The 16,764-nt window shown below is 55.5% G+C and overlaps 6 protein-coding genes across 6 annotated transcripts; 2 read left to right on the top strand and 4 right to left on the bottom strand.

Annotated features, from left to right (window-relative positions):
• Nucleotides 1-372: 372 nt before the first annotated feature.
• BAUCODRAFT_30147 (uncharacterized protein) lies at nt 373-6,759 on the bottom strand. Its single transcript, XM_007674762.1, has 2 exons — nt 1,038-6,759; nt 373-985 (listed from the first exon to the last, which is right to left on the bottom strand). Exons 1-2 carry the CDS (start codon nt 6,448-6,450, stop codon nt 789-791), a joined length of 5,610 nt encoding a protein of 1,869 aa, XP_007672952.1. The 5' UTR covers nt 6,451-6,759; the 3' UTR covers nt 373-788.
• A 1,158-nt stretch (nt 6,760-7,917) lies between these two features.
• On the top strand, nt 7,918-10,088 carry BAUCODRAFT_348634 (uncharacterized protein). Its single transcript, XM_007675124.1, has 3 exons — nt 7,918-8,271; nt 8,326-8,849; nt 8,945-10,088. The coding sequence occupies exons 1-3, from the start codon at nt 8,110-8,112 to the stop codon at nt 10,047-10,049; spliced, it is 1,791 nt and encodes a 596-aa protein (XP_007673314.1). The 5' UTR covers nt 7,918-8,109; the 3' UTR covers nt 10,050-10,088.
• Nucleotides 10,089-11,860, bottom strand: BAUCODRAFT_348772 (uncharacterized protein). Its single transcript, XM_007675123.1, has 3 exons — nt 11,528-11,860; nt 11,255-11,470; nt 10,089-11,196 (listed from the first exon to the last, which is right to left on the bottom strand). Exons 1-3 carry the CDS (start codon nt 11,725-11,727, stop codon nt 10,128-10,130), a joined length of 1,485 nt encoding a protein of 494 aa, XP_007673313.1. The 5' UTR covers nt 11,728-11,860; the 3' UTR covers nt 10,089-10,127.
• Nucleotides 11,861-12,298: 438 nt separating this feature from the next.
• Nucleotides 12,299-13,307, top strand: BAUCODRAFT_119318 (uncharacterized protein; the record flags this gene model as incomplete). The annotated part of the gene is made up of 2 exons (XM_007675122.1): nt 12,299-12,536; nt 12,628-13,307. 2 exons carry the CDS (start codon nt 12,299-12,301, stop codon nt 13,305-13,307), a joined length of 918 nt encoding a protein of 305 aa, XP_007673312.1.
• An 18-nt stretch (nt 13,308-13,325) lies between these two features.
• Nucleotides 13,326-15,070, bottom strand: BAUCODRAFT_145124 (uncharacterized protein; the record flags this gene model as incomplete). The annotated part of the gene is made up of 2 exons (XM_007675121.1): nt 13,326-14,770; nt 14,824-15,070. 2 exons carry the CDS (start codon nt 15,068-15,070, stop codon nt 13,326-13,328), a joined length of 1,692 nt encoding a protein of 563 aa, XP_007673311.1.
• A 419-nt stretch (nt 15,071-15,489) lies between these two features.
• BAUCODRAFT_30138 (uncharacterized protein) lies at nt 15,490-16,571 on the bottom strand. Its single transcript, XM_007674761.1, has 3 exons — nt 16,306-16,571; nt 16,174-16,252; nt 15,490-16,115 (listed from the first exon to the last, which is right to left on the bottom strand). Exons 1-3 carry the CDS (start codon nt 16,544-16,546, stop codon nt 15,527-15,529), a joined length of 909 nt encoding a protein of 302 aa, XP_007672951.1. The 5' UTR covers nt 16,547-16,571; the 3' UTR covers nt 15,490-15,526.
• Between the last annotated feature and the right edge of the window lie 193 nt (nt 16,572-16,764).

The following is a 16,764-nucleotide window of genomic DNA, read 5'->3' as shown; positions in this document are numbered from 1 at the left end:
AACCGGAGAATCGGCGCGAATTAGTCCTCAAATGAATGGCCGGGCAGCGAATGGCGTGTCGATTGAATCTTTCGTAGGCTCTTCACTGACGATATTGGCGACTTTGCGAGCTCTCCACCGTCTGGTCTCGGATGTTGAGCTGGCAGCCCGCGAGTGGTCCGTCGAAGTGATTGGACGCCTGTGGGATCTTCTAGATTAGAGGTACCTACAAGCCTGCGTGAGTGGATTGCGGACCATTTTGAGGGAGAAGCAACGCATCAGTGAACATATACATTGGGCATCGCAGGCCACAAAGGCCGCGGCCGTGGGCTAAGCAGAGACATACATTCTCCCAACAGCTGAGCGGTCAGCGACGTCGATTGACTGACAAACGTGGCGCAAGCTCTTGTGGCTGGGGCGTTGCGCTAGCTGGAAAAGGGCTCATGCACGCGAAGTCTAGGCCTAGAAACAACATGAATGAGAGCAGATTGGAGGTCGTGGCAATGCAAAGCAGCAGGCTTGAGAAATGTTAATCACACTTGGTATAGCGCGAAATTGTAGCTTCTTCAGGTACGAACCTCACACACGCCGTGTAGGGGACATCAGTCGTGAACCCAGTCTGTTAGCCATGTAACTCCATACCCACCAAGTCCCGTGACCGCCAAATGCCCATCGTTCCCAACCGTAGCTGTTGTTCGTCGCTTGTGAGAAAGTGTTATAACGCCGGGGCTATGCATACTCCGAAACGCAACACCAGATAGAACACTGCGGGTCTGTCGTTGATTCAGGCTCCACAGATGCAGTCCACCTTACGACAAGTGGAAGGCGCCCTGCCCTTCTCTGATAGCGACTCCAAGCCTCTCCTTAAGCACTTCCATGGATGTGTAATCTGGCATCTTGAGATAGTTGACGCACGTCATGACACTCGGCAGGTAGTCGTCCGATGTCAGAGGCGGCTCGCTTGGCTTGCAAACGACAGTGAACATGGGCGTGAGAGCCTTGAAGCCTACGAAACCGTTAGCAACATAACAGCATAGGCTCCACTCAAAAGCACTTACCTCCAATCGGCAGCTTCGGACTGCCCGAGACAAACTGCAAGAAGTCACGCTTCGATTGTGGTGAAAGCTCCGACATAACTTGCAGCAAGTTGCGGACGCTCTTGCTGTCCAAGTTGTAGCCATGGTCCGCCTTTATCGAATCCATGAGCGTTTCAAGCGACCAGTCCTCCTCCACACGACCGAACAGCATAACGAGCTCGTCCGGCGTAAACGCCTTGAGCGCCGAGTATGGGAAGACTTGCGAGAAACCTGCGCGGAAAGCGTCAACCTGCCTCTGAACACCAGAGCCAAGTGTGCAGTCGACAACAGCGTTAATGTATTGTCCGACATTGTCGACGGTGACATTCGTGCTCGAGCCGCGTTCGATGAGGTCGATGTGGGGGTAGCCTGGGAGCGTGAAGTCAAGACCCAGGTCCTCTATCTTCGCATCATTAATACGGATTTCGTCGATCTTTTGCCGCTTCTGAGACGCTGAAAGCCCGTCATCTCCCTCAATACGCTGCTTTGCGCTGGCGTACTTCTTCAGCATCTTCAATGCTTTTGCCAGATCCTCATCGACAGCAGCCACCGCGCCGAGAGACGGCGCTACTGTTGCCGTACCATCACCGACGCGGAAGAATGTTGGATTGAATGACACATCGATGATGCGAGAGTCAATCATAGAGCGCGCGATAAACTTGCCGAGCATGGTGAAGAGATGCAGCACCTTCTTGCCGTTCTCGTTGTTCGCCAGAGTCTCGTCCATGGGTGCTGGGAAGAGGCCGCGCCTGCCGAATGCATAGTCGCCGTGGTCTCCGGAGTCGTTCTCGCGCCAAAGCTTGGTTTTCTTCTTCGAGAACTCCTTCGAAACGGTTGAGTAGAACTCCAGCGTCGGGCCAAGACCGGTGCCGACCTCCTCGAAATACTCGACCTCGAGAATGCTCTGCGAGCCACCATAGAGCTCCATAACCTTTATGGCGGACTCGAGGATGCGAGTACGCGAGATACGGACCTTCTGCCGCTGCAGTCTCCCAAGGAACGGTCTATCATCTCGGTTCCGGTGTCTCGAATCGTTCTCAGATTGCGAGCTTTGCCAGCGAGCCATTGAGCGAGCGTAGCCGAATGAGGTAGATTGCAGGAAGAGATGGCGTGTCTCGAACGGGAAGAGGAACGGGTAGAGGCGAGCCAAGTCTTCGCTCCAGCTTGGCAAGCATTGGCTGGCCACAATAAGAGGCTCCTCAAGCTGTCGATTGAGCTTGGCTGTCAATTTGGTATTGACGAATTGCGACAGAGGCTCTGCGTTGAGGTGGACTGGTTTCTTGTTCTCCGCCAATACATCATCCAGGTTTGCGTTCAGATCATGCAGAATACTCATCAAACGCAGAATGCCAGAAGTGATTGGGTTCTTGTCCAGCGACGGCGGCAGCCCATTTTCCTGCGACAACGGTGCGACTTCCTGCTGCGGTGTGAGAGCGGTACGCTCTGCTGGCGGCGGGCCCGGAACGCGTTTGAAATTGATCGTATGCGTAGCATGCCAGATATTGCGTGCGGATACATCATCGCCATGTGTCTGATTAAAGTGACAGGCACGGTAGATCGTGGTCTCGCTGGAGATTGGCTGGTCATTGATGCTGAATTCAATGTGCCAATCCTGCGGCGTTTGCTGCAATGCAGAAGCGTACGACAGAGCTCTGGTGGAAGAAGTTGGGGTCGACAGCATCTCGCGAGCCAGAGCCAGTCGTGCGGAGGCCGACAGTCGGTCTTTGTGAGTCGGTGTCGGCACCCCGTGGGAAGGAGTGCTGACGCGCGCCCCATCGTCCGTTCGAGCAGTAACCTTGCCAGAGTTGGCGACCTCTAAGTTTACTGCGGAAGGATCTGGCACATCCTGTCCGAGTCCGCCTTCTTCGAGATCGTCCACGAGCGCCTCAAGGTCCGCTTCGATGTCGTCATCATCCTCGTCCTCGATTTGGGCTTCATCTGCGCATTCCAGTGGATCTTGCCCATTTGCTTCGGGCTGCGCTGGGTCCGAGGGTACCGGTGGCGCCGGGACCAGTGACGATGGCTGCGAAGAGTGCCTCCTTGAGGATCGACGCAATCGGCTCGTCGCATCGTCAGGACGGTTGGCCTCTGACGGTACCGTAGGCTCTGACTTGCTGGACTTACTTCTTGATGGCTTGCTGGACGCTGTCCTTGTGGGCAAAGAGCTGCCAAGTGTTGGTAGCACAGGAGGCGGTGGGCCAGAGCGCGCACTCCGGCCAGCCATCACTGCAGCATACGCTTCCATGGCACTGGAAATACCTTCGCGACGGGCACGAGGCGCTCGCTCCGACAGGGTGATGCGGGGGCGTAGATAGTCGTCCAAAGCTTTAAACGTTGCGATGGCATGGATGGAAACCATGATGTTCCGGAAGTGACGTGGAATCCCCGAGTCGTCGTCAGCAATAAGCTTCAGACGGAGCTGCTTCGCGAGCATGGACGCTGCGCTGCTGCGGTTGCTGTCAAAAGCATTGTGATGAACCGTGATGACCTCAAAGTGCTCGGCGCGGCTGAGAAGATCTTGAAGCTTGAGCACGAAAACGCTGAATGGGGTGACTGGAGATCCAGCTGCACCGGTGGCGATCTTCGCTTTGCCATTCGCGGACATGAAGACCTCAAGGAAGTCTGAGCGTGCTTCTGTCGCGGCTTGCTCATGCTGATCATTGAAGAGTGCAAGGAGGACTTCCACGACACCAGACGTCATCAACTCGTAGCTTGTAATGCTCTCAAGCGCATCACCTTCGAAGTATGTGGCCAAACGCTTGAAAAGCTCCATGCCGCCCCGCCCGGTATGGCCGCTGTAGCAGGATGTGAGCTGGGAAGCCAGGCCACGAAGATCGTCCAGCACACGCGATGCTTTGTCGCGCATATCTGAAGTGCCTTCATTTCCATGAGCGTCGAGGAAGCGCTTTGCACGTTGCGTGATAACATCCTGAGGGTCATTGACATGACGTGGCCGTGTCGGAGACGGCTCAGACTCCACTTGTACACGGTCCTCCGCCGCATCATCATCCTCTTCGTTCTCGTCCTCGTTCTGGAGACGCCGTGCAATCTCTTCACGCACGTCATCTTTCTCCTCATCTCCTCCCTCGTCCACCTCGTCGTCATTGTCCTCCTCGTCATTGTCCATGTCTACTTCAATCGTGGCCGGTTCATCACCCTCAGGCTCGGGATCGTCGTCATCGTCATCATCGCCACCGTCGTCTTCGTCCTCTTCTACCTGGCCGGCAGGGTCTTCGACAGAGACGGCTGATGGATCAATGGGCGTATCAGCCTTCAGCGGCCGCTCGGATAGGCGAGAAATCTCTGCCATCACGCCTTCACGGTAGAACTGCGGTCTGTAGATGGCCTCCAGCCGCTTCAGCAGTAGCTCAGCGGCCTGCAACGCATAGGTGACAAGCGAGCTATTCTCTTGCTGCGAGAGAATGGACGCCAGGTGCGAAGCGTATGTCATACCCCTTAATGCTTCTTCGAGTATCTCAGTATCAAAGTTGGAGAGCATCTTGAGCTGAGCAGTAAGTACTTTTTGCCGCACGCTGAGATTGACAGTAGACGTGAAGGCGTGCATCAAAGTTGGAAACAGAATGACCGCAAAACGCTTGACCTCATCTGGACAGTCTTTCAGGAGCTCTAGCTTTGTGTCGTTCGTCGAAGCTTTGGAGCGAGCGGACATAGAGACGTGGTCCGATGGCGGGTAGCCTGCGTCGTAGATATCGTCCAAGAACATCAGGCCGTCTCGAGTGACCGCAGGAAGAAGCTCGCAGACGACATTCAAGGTTTCGAATATTTGATCTCGAGGTGTACGAATAACAGCTTGCATGATGATGTTCTTGTCGATCTTCGATGCAGCGTCGTTGGTACCATGAGGCGCGGACACACCAGTCAAAATCTGATAAAGTGTATCAACAACGTTCATCTTCAGTAGCTCGACTGAAAGACGTGGACTTGCACGAGCAGTGGTAGAGAGTACGCGCAAGAACTGTGTATGGATGCTCGGGCCAATGAGGTTCGTTGAGCCGGGCAGCAAGAGACGAAGAATGGCCTTGAGTAGATCGGTGCTGACGAGTTCCTCCAGTCTGCTCTCTTGGTACTTGAAGCTATCGACTATGCGTGAGACACACAACGAGGCTTGCTCAACCACCTTCTGATCGCTACTCGAGAGTGTGTTGAGCAGTATAGGCATGACATCGCGCACTGTCGGAAACGAGTCCTCCGGTATGTTACGACAACAATTCGCAGCAGTGGTGACGGCCGTCCGTTGAGTGCTGGTGGCGAAGAAGTCGAGGTAACTCAGACATGCCGTCAAGCCGCCCTCGCGGACTATGGACGATGGGAACTCGACAGAGATCTTCTCAAGCGTACTGAGAGCTTGCTCGGCTAGATCAATGAAGTGAATTTCGAGCAGCTTCTGGCACAGTATGGGTACTGCGCCACCGTAGACTATGCTCGCTGTGGCGGCTGGTAACGCCTCCATCATGTTCGCAATGCAGCGGCATGCAAGCAGCATCATCTCTGGGTTTTCCTCACCAGTGAATTCGTTGGGCTGCATCAGCGTGACCAGCTCCTTCACATATTGATCTGGTTGGAAGTGGCCGGCGAGATTATCCTCATTTGACACTAGCAGAAGCTCGGACAGATCTTGCAACGCTATCAGTTGCACGGACGGATCTTCTCTCGTCTTGAGCTGTTCTAGTATGGTACGAAGCCGTCCGGTTGTGCTCGACATTATGCCGCTCAATGCTCTGAGACTGCTAGACAGGCCAGAGTGACCGCCATACAGCCGAGGGTAGCCGGCACTGAATGGATCTTCCCTCTGAGCCATCTCGTCAAGCTCTTCTTCGGTATAGCGTTTTGGCATGTCGTTGCCGGCCTCCGCGCCTCCACCTGCATCCTGCCTCGAACTTTCTTCTGCGGGTTTGTCGTGTGAGTCGTCCACCTTCTCATCAGCATCCTTCATCAGCACATCTTGATCCTTTCGTGAGCCTTTCTTCGATCTACGTGACCCTGATGCCCATGCCGAGCCGCTTGAATCCTCCTTCGACTTTCTCCGGCTGGACTTCCGCTTGGATGAATCACGTGGAGTTTGCTGTGGTGACGACTCGCCTGACGTGCCTGATGAAGGTCCGGCGCTGGACATAGCCGTGCTTGCCTTCTTAGCCCGCGGCTGCCGTTCTATCACCGGGACTGATGGGTCTGCTACGACACCTGCACCGCCTTTGGCCCGTTTGCTTCGGCGGAGGGGTGGGTCGGTAGTGGGAGCCTTACGCTTGCGGACCGTGCTCGGTGATGGAGGCGGTGGCAGTGAAACGGTATCGTCAGTGGCCGTGGGTGACGTTTGATGGTTACTGGCGGGGTGGTCGACGGACTTTGCAGCCGAGCGAGTAACTCTAGGCGGCATGGGTAAGTGGAGGCTCGCTTAACTACCGTATGTGACGGCGGATAGCGAGCCGAGAGCTGCGTGGTGATGGTGCCGAACGGTTACACAGTGCCGCTTCGGAGGAAGTTGACAGTGGTGTATGTGTGCAGGATGTCGGAGGATGTGTCGATATTGCAAGTGCGGGTGGTGGTGGGTTTCGGGTGGTGGGATGGTCATCGGTGGAAAGCGTGGGACGTGCTCACCTAGAGAAGTCTGTACGTAGCGAGTGACGTGAAGCAGTCATTTGGCGAGGTCATTCACGTGCGGGACAAGCCCAGAAGTAAGTGGGGAGGTGGAGTGCATCAAGGTGTCCAACATGCTGGCACAAGGCACGGTGAAGATCGGTAACAGCGTTGGCTTGGCCTGCTGCGAGTGGTGAACGCGGCTCAGAACCTTAGTCATGTGTCATTCTCGGCGCCTATTGCTGCCTTACCAGGCATCATTTCGTGCCTTCCTTTCGAAACACCGACTTCGCCTCGGTCCCGCTACCTCCTTCCCTTCCAATCTCACGTCGACAACGGCCGATATGGCACGCATATACCCGCACCACACCGCACCGCCCAAATGTGGCCTCATCATTAAGTCAATGCAATATCGTTCATTGAGCCTACTGGTATCAAACCAAGCTTCTCCGGATCACTCATGGCTCTGAAAGATATATCCTACCTCCATCAAAGTGGGCACATTCTGCCATCGCCGGCCATTAAGCGCAGCTGTCTATCTTGGTCGCTTCAGTCCCCCTGTTCGCCTGGTCGATCCTGAACCCCGAGCGCTCCTGTAGCTCACGGCTTCACTGCTATGGACCAGTACTTCTCGTTCCTCCGACGGCCACGCGTGTAACACCACGCACTGAAGTCAGAATATCCGCGGCTAGTACTGGATTACCACATGCCTGTCCGGACCAGACCGGTATGACTGTAAGCAACAATCAAAGTGTCTTGGGTGCCGGGATTCAGCCGAGAAGGGTGAGCTAAGCTTATCGTTGCACTTAGGAAAAGGACAAGGCTGCAACTTCCACGTTTCATTCACAAGATCAGCACAGCAGCAAACAGTTGGTAGGACATAGAGGTGAATTTGCCGACTCAACTCCAAGACCATGTGTTCTCTTTCCTCAAAGACGCAAGTGGCACTTCCGCTTCGCGGCAATGGACTACGGACCATCAGAGGACACTGCAGCCGTACAGGCTGTGTCTCCTACCGGGCGAATCACCCTAAGAACACTTTTGGGAGCGTCGTCATTTTATACCGGAAGATGATTGATGCTATGGCTGCTTCCGCTAGCCTGTCAACATTGCAGCATCCAGGCTTCGACGCGTCCGTAGACAGCGTAAATCAATCCTTCTAAGTTTAATCAGACGACAGGCGCAGACCTGCCGAAGCCAACTCGGCCTTGACGAATGCAAACTAGTACAACTCTTGTCGGTCCGGGGTAGCTGCGGGGCGATATGCGGGGTTTGTATACAGTCGCAGATGCCAGCGAGGTCGAGACGTACCTGTTACACATGCCCACCGTGAAGCTGCTAAATGTGGTCTGTGATCTCTCGGCAGCCCGACCAAACACAAAGTTACAACTCTGCGGGACATTGCTCAAACGCAAAGCGAAGGTTCTTCTGGTACTCACAGGAGTCGCACTAATACAATATGCATCAAGACGGCAAGTCTGCGAGACCGAAAGTATTGATACCAGAGAAGGTATCGCCAGACGGCCTTCGACTGCTGCAGGCTGCTCTTCAGGTCGACGAGCGGAAAGGGCTTAGCGCGGAAGAGCTGCTCAACATCATCAGCGAATATGATGCCCTCATAGTAAGTACTAAAGTCCAACGTTTTCTACTCCAAAAGCCGCTCAGTCTTTGCAAGGTACGTTCGGAAACGAAGGTCACAGCGTCACTCCTGTCAGCTGGAAAGAAGCTTCGGGTCGTCGCCCGCGCTGGCGTTGGAGTCGACAATGTGGATTTGGAGGCCGCCACGAAATTGGGCATCATCGTCGTAAACTCACCACAAGGTAACATCAACGCGGCCGCCGAGCACACCATCGCACTCCTTATGGCAACGGCACGTAATGTAGGGGCTGCGTGTGCAAGTCTGAAGGCTGGCAAGTGGGAACGGAGCAAGCTGGTCGGAGTCGAAGTTAAGGGCAAGACGCTCGGTATCTTAGGTCTCGGAAAGGTCGGCCTTACAGTTGCTCGTGCTGCTGGTGGGCTTGGGATGGACTTAGTAGCATACGATCCTTATGCCAACCCATCATTGGCCGCGTCGGCGAACGTTGAGATCGTTCCCACGATGGACGAGCTCCTCGCGCAAGCTGATTTCTTGACCATACACACGCCGATGATTGCTTCAACCAAGGGCATCATAGGTGCCACCGAGCTTGGCAAGATGAAGTACGTATCCGACGTCCCGCAGAGGTGACAGTCCGCACGCATGCCGCAAATTACATGTAGTCAGTCCCCGGCATGCTGACGATGCTTCTGCACAGACCTACCGCCCGCATATTGAACGTGGCCAGAGGCGGCATCATCGACGAGACCGCATTGCTTTCTGCTTTGGAAGCTGGCAAGATTGCAGGCGCTGCGGTAGATGTTTTCACATCCGAGCCACCTCAGCCTGGCGATGCAGCTTCACGGCTCATCGAGCATCCCAACGTGGTAGCGACGCCTCATCTTGGTGCATCAACAGTCGAAGCGCAGGAGAATGTGTCAATCGATGTATGCACGCAAGTACTTCACATACTTTCCGGGCAGCTGCCGCGCTCTGCCGTCAACGCACCAATCATCTTGCCAGAGGAGTACCGCACGTTACGACCGTTCGTGACGTTGTTGGAGAAGATGGGCAGCTTGTACACCCAGCACTTCTCGCCATCAAACACCGCCCGACGTCTCCGCACGTCTTTTGACCTTATCTACGAAGGTTCACTGGCGTCCACCAACACAACGAAGCCACTCTTTGCGGCCTTGGTTAAGGGCCTACTCTCACCTATCACCAGTGCCGACAGTCTCAACATCAACATCGTCAACGCGGAGCTGGTAGCTAAGGAGCGCGGCATCCTTGTGAACGAGTCACGCAGCCGGGACAAGGTCGAGCAGGAAGGCTATTCCGCCTCAGTCACGCTTCGCGCGCGTTTAGACCCGCGGTCTCCGTCCGCCAGCCGGACGCAACGGCCGGACCCTATGTTGACGGCTACAACGGGACGAAGGCGGGCAGTCGACGATCAAGTCATTACTGGCTTCGTCTCGAATAATACGCCGTACATTTCGCGCCTGGGCCGATTCAGCACCTCCTTTGTGCCCGAAGGTACTCTACTGATCTGCCGTAACTATGACGAGCCTGGCAAGATCGGTGTCGTAGGCGGACGGCTTGGTAAGGCTGGGGTCAACATCCGCTTCATGAGTGTTGCTCCGATTGATAATCTTGGAGAAGATGAAAGCTTAGCAAAGGTCGACAGCGTCACTGGGAACGGTGTGGCGAGGGCGGCGAAGGAGGCCTTGATGATTCTCGGCGTCGACCGCGCGGTCGAAGGCGAGGTCACACGAAGTCTAGTTGGCGACGAAGGCGTGCTTGAGGCTTCGGTCGTAGTACTCTAGCGGTTTGAACCGAATGTTCACGCGGTTGCTGCTATACACGCTTTTACAACGCATCAGCTATGACTCACAGATGGCGCTTCAGTACTCCATAGCCTCTTCGAATAGACCTCTGAGCTGCTCCCTTTCCTCCTGCCCACCTGAAGTATCCAGACTGGGAGCCAGCATTAGCACTCTCGCCTGCGGGATCGTACCCTCCACCAATCCTTCGACATGCTTGTTCTTGAACCCCAGAGCTTTGAGACCTCTTGGCTGATCGCCAAGTCCCACGAGGAACTCCGCTAATGCTTCCGACAGCACTTCACCTGCGCTGTCCTTCTTCACCTGCGATATGTCCACCCCAAAGACCTCGGCCGCTGCCAGATGTCGCTCGGGGTTCGATGCGCCCGTGAACTTGAACACAGCAGGTGCAGTGACTGCGACCGAAACTCCATGCGGAATAATTGGCGTCGTGACTTGGTAGCCGGCATGCTGATAGCCTGGGTTCTGGCTGGAGATGGGATAGCTCATGCCGTGGCAGAGATGCACGCCTGCGTTGCCGAAGCCCACTCCTGCCAGCGTGGCGGCGAGGAGCATGTTTGACTGCGCTTCGAAGTCATCGGGATCCTTGACCGCGCGGGGCAGGTATTTGACGGTGCTCCGGAGCGCCTGGAGGGAGAAGATGTCAGAGATCGGATTGGCGCCTTGATATGCGGGCCGGTTGATCGGGTTCGTTGGACGAGGTATGCGCTCGTAGTAGGGAATGGCTGTCCATGACTCAAGGCTGTGGCAAAGGACGTCGAGGCCGGAGGAGGCGTGAACGGCGGAGGGCATGGTACGAGTGTTCAAAGGGTCGCAGATGCCAAGGGTGGGCTTGAGGTTGCGGTGCGCGATACCAGTCTTTGCCTTCTTCTCGACCAGATCGAAGATGGCTGTGCCCGTGGTTTCTGAGCCGGTACCGGCTGTTGTTGGTACTGCAATGAGCGGCTTCAGCTTTGCCGTAATGGGCATACCTTTGCCTAGTGGCGCATTGACAAAGTCCAAGAAGTCTGCGTCTGGGAAGGTGGTGTAAAGGTTCATGAGCTTGGCTGTGTCGATCACGCTGCCACCTCCTACAGCAAGGAAAGCATCTGGGGCGTATGGCTTGGCGAACTCGATGGCCTCTCGTATGCTGTCGCGCAACAAGTCAGTACTTCCTCAGTCTCCCCAGCCCCTACCATCGAGCTTACGAGTAGTCCTTCGGTTCCACTCTGGTCTTCGAATACACTTCATACGCAATGCCCTCCCTCTCCAAGCCTTCTGCGACCTGCTTCATCGCGTCGAGCTGCAACACCGTGTTGTCTGTGACAACCATGACTTTCTTCGCACCGAGATTGGCAAAGTCCATGCCCACTTCCTTCGTACAGCCCGGTCCAAAGCGTATACTACTCGCGGCCATCTCGAATCTAGCAACATCAGCCGACCAAGCACATCAACCGATCACAACTTCGGCCAGCACATACGCATATTCTTTCTGTCGTGACGTGTCCACAGGCGTTGCCAGACGCCTCCTATTGCCGGCAGGCGGGTTGAGCGACGGATGTGCATTGTGATGGTGTTGTGGGTTGGAATGGCATGGACAGGAGCTCGTGCCCGAGTTCACAGCGCGAAGCAGGTTGACGGCACGCTGGGCTCTTGTAGGAGCGACTCTGATGGACGCCATTGAAGATGATAGCAATTGAGAAGACCTTGATGGCGCTTTTCTTGCGGCCTGTAAAGTGCTTCCAAGGTGGGAGCCAAAACGCTCCGAACGCTGCACAAGCAGTTCACTCGCGCCATTGCGTCTTTGCCGCGGTTATGGTCCGCCTCGGTGCGAGGGGTGTGCTTGTGGATCGACTAGTGAATGCGGGGCGAGGTCGATCGGCTGCAGGGTGGAAGCGGCAGGGGAAGGCGTGGCTATTGCGGAGAACAGACACGACGGTACGAAGTTCACCATCCTCCGCGTCCGTGGCGCGCCCTGAAGCACTCATCTATGCGCTTCGACTGCGAGCGGCTGTGTATAATCAACATGTCACGCCAGATCCGGAAGGCTGTAGACAGAATTGATTGGTAGGGGTGACGGCAAACTTCCGTAAGGTAGCCAAGACCTTCCATGATATAGGGAGGCGTCTCATGGGTCATCTCCATTTCAAGTTGCTCTTTCCTTCTGCCATCACCGTCCGCATTCAGGCGATGCATTCTCGTTGATCATTGGCGACTTGAGGACTTCTGGTTCAGAGTGCTGATCTTCTTCAATGGCAGCGACAGGCGGCAGCCGAAGAGCCAAAGGTCTAAGCGATCAGGGAACGGGATTGTACGAAGCAGGCCTACGCTTTTGGCAGAAGAGCTATGCCGGTGATTACCTGGGTTTGGTGTTGTTGTTGGCAGCATATCTGGCTGTCCAGCTGGTTGCGGAGCCCTTCCACAAGATGTTTCGTCTGGACAATGCGAGAATACAGTATCCCCATGCTGAGATGGAGACGGTACCTGCACGTATGTCTGGTTGAATGTGTTGATATACTGCTATTGGTTTGGTAGAACCCTTCTGGTGTTTCATAAGCTGACTGGATGCCCTCCATCACAGTATGGCTCTTCATATATGGCGGCGCCGTCCCTTTAGCGACTCTCATCGTCTGGACCGTCACCTTCCGTCCCAGCATCCACAAAGCGCATGTAACGATCCTCGGCCTCGCGACCACCATCCTCCTTACCCTCATTATCACGGACATGCTCAAAAATGGTGTCGGTCGACCACGCCCAGACCTCATAGCACGCTGTAAACCCGCCGACTCTACTCCAACGGACATACTTGTGACTTGGAAAGTGTGCACAGAGACACAGCATAACCTCTTACACGATGGTTGGCGCAGTTGGCCGAGCGGACACTCGAGTTTCGCATGGTCAGGGTTGGGATACTTGGCGCTATTTCTGGCCAGCCAGACCCATGCGCTGCGGGCGAGGGCTAGCCTGGCGCTTGTTCTGTTGTGTCTGCTGCCTCTTGCCGGTGCGTCTTTCGTGGCGATCAGTCGGTTGGAAGACTACCGGCACCAGGTCGAGGATGTCATTTGCGGGAGTTTGCTGGGTATGGGCATCGCCTACTTCAATTGGCGGAGATACTATCCGAGCCTGCTGAGCGAGTCGTGTGACGAGCCGCACGCACCACGGGGAAGCGGCAAGTTGGGCGCGAATGGCGGGTTCCAGCGGGTGAGAGATGAGGAAGAAGGCCGCTTCAGTATCAGCGACGAGAGCGGTGCTCGAAGATGAGGGATTGTACCAATACGGCTATTTCCTCGCCAGATTCTTATGCAAGACATGCTCCCGGATGAAGAAGCTTGTGATGGACGCCAAGACCGCGAAGCCCAGCACCACCACCCAAACGCCTCTGAGCGCCTCAACATATGCTTCCATGACGCCGTCACGCCACCCTTCTGGTAGATGCTTGATCTCATCTACCGACTCCCGTATCCGCCTGATTTCGTCCGCAGCGCCAGGCAAGGGGCTAAACCGATCATAGAGCCGCTGCTGCAGTGTGTTCTGGAAGACTGCGGAGGCAATGGTAATACCAATAGAGCTACCCGTTGAGCGGAAGGCATACGACGCAGACGTAATGACGGCCTGGTACTTGTGATCCACAGCCGAGATCAGAGAGATCAGTGTAATCGTCAGCATCGAGCCGTAAGCCGTGCCTTCCATAAAGAGGTAAATGAACGGTGGCGCATCGGGCACGGTAGCATTGAACGTCCCCAGGATGAGCGAGGCGGACGTCAAGCTCAAGAGCTGTGCGAAGAGGTTGAGTAATCGGTATTTGCCGGTCGCGCGCATGATCAAGCCCGACCCGAGCGATCCCAAAGCAGTGCCGACTGACTGCGGGATGAATAGCGTGCCGGCACGCGTCGAGCTGACTCCACGAACGACTTGGAAGTAGATCGGTCCATAGTAGATCAGAGCGAAGACAGACATGGTCATGAACCAGTTCGTAAGGCAGGCGGCCATGACGGATTGGTTCAAGAGTAACCGGACTGGTATCACTGGCTCGGCGGCAACCCGGTCCTCGACATAGATGAACAGTAGCAGGAAGATGAAGGACAGCGGAAGCGAGACGTAAACCAGCGGATGGTTCCAGGGCACAATGTTGCCGCCACTGTTTAGCCCCAGCAAGAGGAGGACCAGGCAAGCCACGAGGCAGAAAGCGCCGAGGAAGTCCACACGCTTCAGCTTCGACTCCTCTGTCTCCTTGACGGGTACTTTGACCGTGAGATAACCTGCGATGCCGGCGACCAGGATGAAGGGAACCTGGATGTAAAAAGCCCAGCGCCAGCCGATACTGTCATTGATCCCACCACCGAAAACGCCGCCCAGACCCATACCCATGCCAAAGACGATGTTACCGATGCCTTGCCAAACCCCGCGTTTGCGCAGGGGAACCAGATCACTACCAACAAAGGTGGAAATTGTATTGAGGCAGCCACCGCCAGCGCCTGCTACGACGCGGCCAAGGATCATGACCCAGCCGTCGGTGGCGAGACCGCAAATCAGCGTCCCGGCAGCGAAGAAGGTGATGGCGAAGACGAGGCCTGCCCGGCGTCCGTAGATGTCCGTAAGTTTGCCTGAGAGGGGTTGGCAGGCTGCATTTGCGATCAAGTAGCCAGATGCTATCCATGAGAAGAGCGTGCCAGAGTGAAAGGATGCAGTGATGGGACCTGACAAGGTTGCTACGATAGTGCTATCTGTTGGTTTTATCAGCATCTTCGCAGCATAATTTAGAGCCTACATAGCGCACCTAATGCTGCGAAAAAGGTACTCAGCCACAGACTGCTCATCGTAGCCAAGAGCTGCTTTGTACTAGGCTCATCCGCGACAGGCGTGGCGCCAGTATCGTGCTCTCGTCGTTCCTGTTCGGCTTGCGCTTCTATCGAGGCGTTCGCGGGGTCTGGAGGCTCGTCATATTGGTTTCCGAGCAGTGGTGTCCGCTCGTCATTGACGGGCAGTGGCTCTACCACTTTAAGATCGTCCTTTGTTCCAGCCATGCCTTTAGAAGTACTAGATAGAAGAATAAACGGCAGATATACATAAATGTGACTCTAAGTTCTAAATGCCGTGCTTGTCGTAGCTGCTACCTTGACCAGACGAGCACACAGTACCTCTTCTGACGCGAACTACTGTCAGTATGATGGTAGGTCCTAAGTGCTGAACGCCGCAGCAGCGATTGCCTTATGAGATTTCGCCTCGAATCGGAGGTTGTTGGCGTGGCCGAGATAGGGTTCGGCAGGGATCATGAGCCGCATACCCACTCATGACACCCACTCTTCGCCTAATCGCACTGGCGTCATACAGTCGGCGCGCTGGCATGAGACATCGTTGCGAGAAGGGCACAGCACGAGCAACGGAGATGAAACATTGCATGGGTTTGCTTTACAAGGCGTATGTACAGTACACTTTCAGCCCAACGCCACGTTACCCCCATTCGGTGAAGGGGCACCCGTTTACTTCTTCTTCTCCTCTTCCTTCTTCGGCTCGGGCTTGGGCGTTGGCAGCTTCATTGTGTCAGGTTTTCGGTCATGGCCAGGACCCACTTGCTCCCAGGCAGCCGTACCACCCTCGAAGTTACGGAATGCTTGGGTGAGCTCTAGCGGCTCGACCACGATTCGCTTCTTCTCCTCATCGTATCTGATCTCAGTGTAGCCAGTCATGGGGAAATCCTTCCGGAGAGGATGGCCGTCGAAGCCATAGTCGGTCATAATTCGCCGCAGATCCGGATGGTTCACGAAGAAAACACCGAAAAGATCGTAAACTTCGCGCTCGTACCAGTTTGCACCGTCATACAAGCTGGTGATGCTGGGTACGGGTGCCGCTTCATCGGCGTACGTCTTCACCCGGATACGGCTGTTGTGGCGAACGGAGAGCATGTTGTAGACGACCTCAAAGCGTTGATCCCGGGTAGGGTAGTCAACGCACGTTATGTCCATGACCGATGTGAATTCGGCGGCGGTGTGGTACTTGAGGAAGGTGAACACGGGAATGACGCCAGAGGGCGGGATGAAGATGGTGAGCTCGTCCTTCCATACGGAGAATCTGCAGGCTTGCTCAGCATAACGTCTTCGTACATGCGTGGAAAGCATGCTAGACATACTGTTGGATGTACTTTGGCAGACATGACAGTAGATACTGTCCGTACTGGTGTAGCGACTTTCCTTGCTCTACGAATTTGTCTATACGCGGTGGTTAGCTACGGCCGACTTGGTCTCGGAGGGGGCTGTCGCACCTGCTGGGTTGACAATTGGCGCGTGAAGTCTGCCCTGCGGCCCTCTCTGTGCGTGTCGCATGTTCGGTAGATCACTGGTATCGCTCACGGGCAGACTGCCCTTGTCCGCCGAGGAAAGGTCTCCTTCTCCCCTTCGTCTTGCTGAACTCGCAAAGCACCTCCGCACCGCGCCCGTCCGCACATCCTCTCTTGCAGCCGTCACGACAGACCGCAACGGCCGAGTCAATGAGCGTGCGGCCATGTTGTTGGCTCCGTCAGTGACCACTCATTGAAGCTATAGCGAAGCGGGCGTGCAAGCTTGCCTCGCTTTCCCCGAAAGACGTCACGTGTCTGCGGCAGCAGCCGGGCGCCACCTGCGCAGGTTCCGAGAGTTGCTTGTAACCTCGCGCGGTGCCGACAGTGCTTTCTCCTAAGACGTGTCGAGTTGTTCCATCAATCTCCCCTTCCGCACTGCCGGAT

This window comes from Baudoinia panamericana (assembly GCF_000338955.1).
Source record: "Baudoinia panamericana UAMH 10762 unplaced genomic scaffold BAUCOscaffold_2, whole genome shotgun sequence".
Lineage (NCBI taxonomy): Eukaryota > Fungi > Ascomycota > Dothideomycetes > Mycosphaerellales > Teratosphaeriaceae > Baudoinia > Baudoinia panamericana.
This window is presented reverse-complemented; position numbering and strand designations above follow the sequence as displayed.

Coding starts and splice junctions, on each gene's coding strand:
- BAUCODRAFT_348772 (XM_007675123.1), bottom strand. CDS start 11,727: ATGGCGTCCATCAGAGTCGCTCCTACAAGAGCCCAGCGTGCCGTCAAC. Junction 11,471..11,527: donor TCACGACAGAAAGAATATGC/GTATGTGCTGGC, acceptor TGATGTTGCTAG/ATTCGAGATGGCCGCGAGTA. Junction 11,197..11,254: donor GTGGAACCGAAGGACTACTC/GTAAGCTCGATG, acceptor GTTGCGCGACAG/CATACGAGAGGCCATCGAGT.
- BAUCODRAFT_30147 (XM_007674762.1), bottom strand. CDS start 6,450: ATGCCGCCTAGAGTTACTCGCTCGGCTGCAAAGTCCGTCGACCACCCC. Junction 986..1,037: donor TCCGAAGCTGCCGATTGGAG/GTAAGTGCTTTT, acceptor ACGGTTTCGTAG/GCTTCAAGGCTCTCACGCCC.
- BAUCODRAFT_348634 (XM_007675124.1), top strand. CDS start 8,110: ATGCATCAAGACGGCAAGTCTGCGAGACCGAAAGTATTGATACCAGAG. Junction 8,272..8,325: donor GCGAATATGATGCCCTCATA/GTAAGTACTAAA, acceptor AGTCTTTGCAAG/GTACGTTCGGAAACGAAGGT. Junction 8,850..8,944: donor ACCGAGCTTGGCAAGATGAA/GTACGTATCCGA, acceptor GCTTCTGCACAG/ACCTACCGCCCGCATATTGA.
- BAUCODRAFT_30138 (XM_007674761.1), bottom strand. CDS start 16,546: ATGGCCGCACGCTCATTGACTCGGCCGTTGCGGTCTGTCGTGACGGCT. Junction 16,253..16,305: donor GCCAATTGTCAACCCAGCAG/GTGCGACAGCCC, acceptor CACCGCGTATAG/ACAAATTCGTAGAGCAAGGA. Junction 16,116..16,173: donor CTGCCAAAGTACATCCAACA/GTATGTCTAGCA, acceptor GCAAGCCTGCAG/ATTCTCCGTATGGAAGGACG.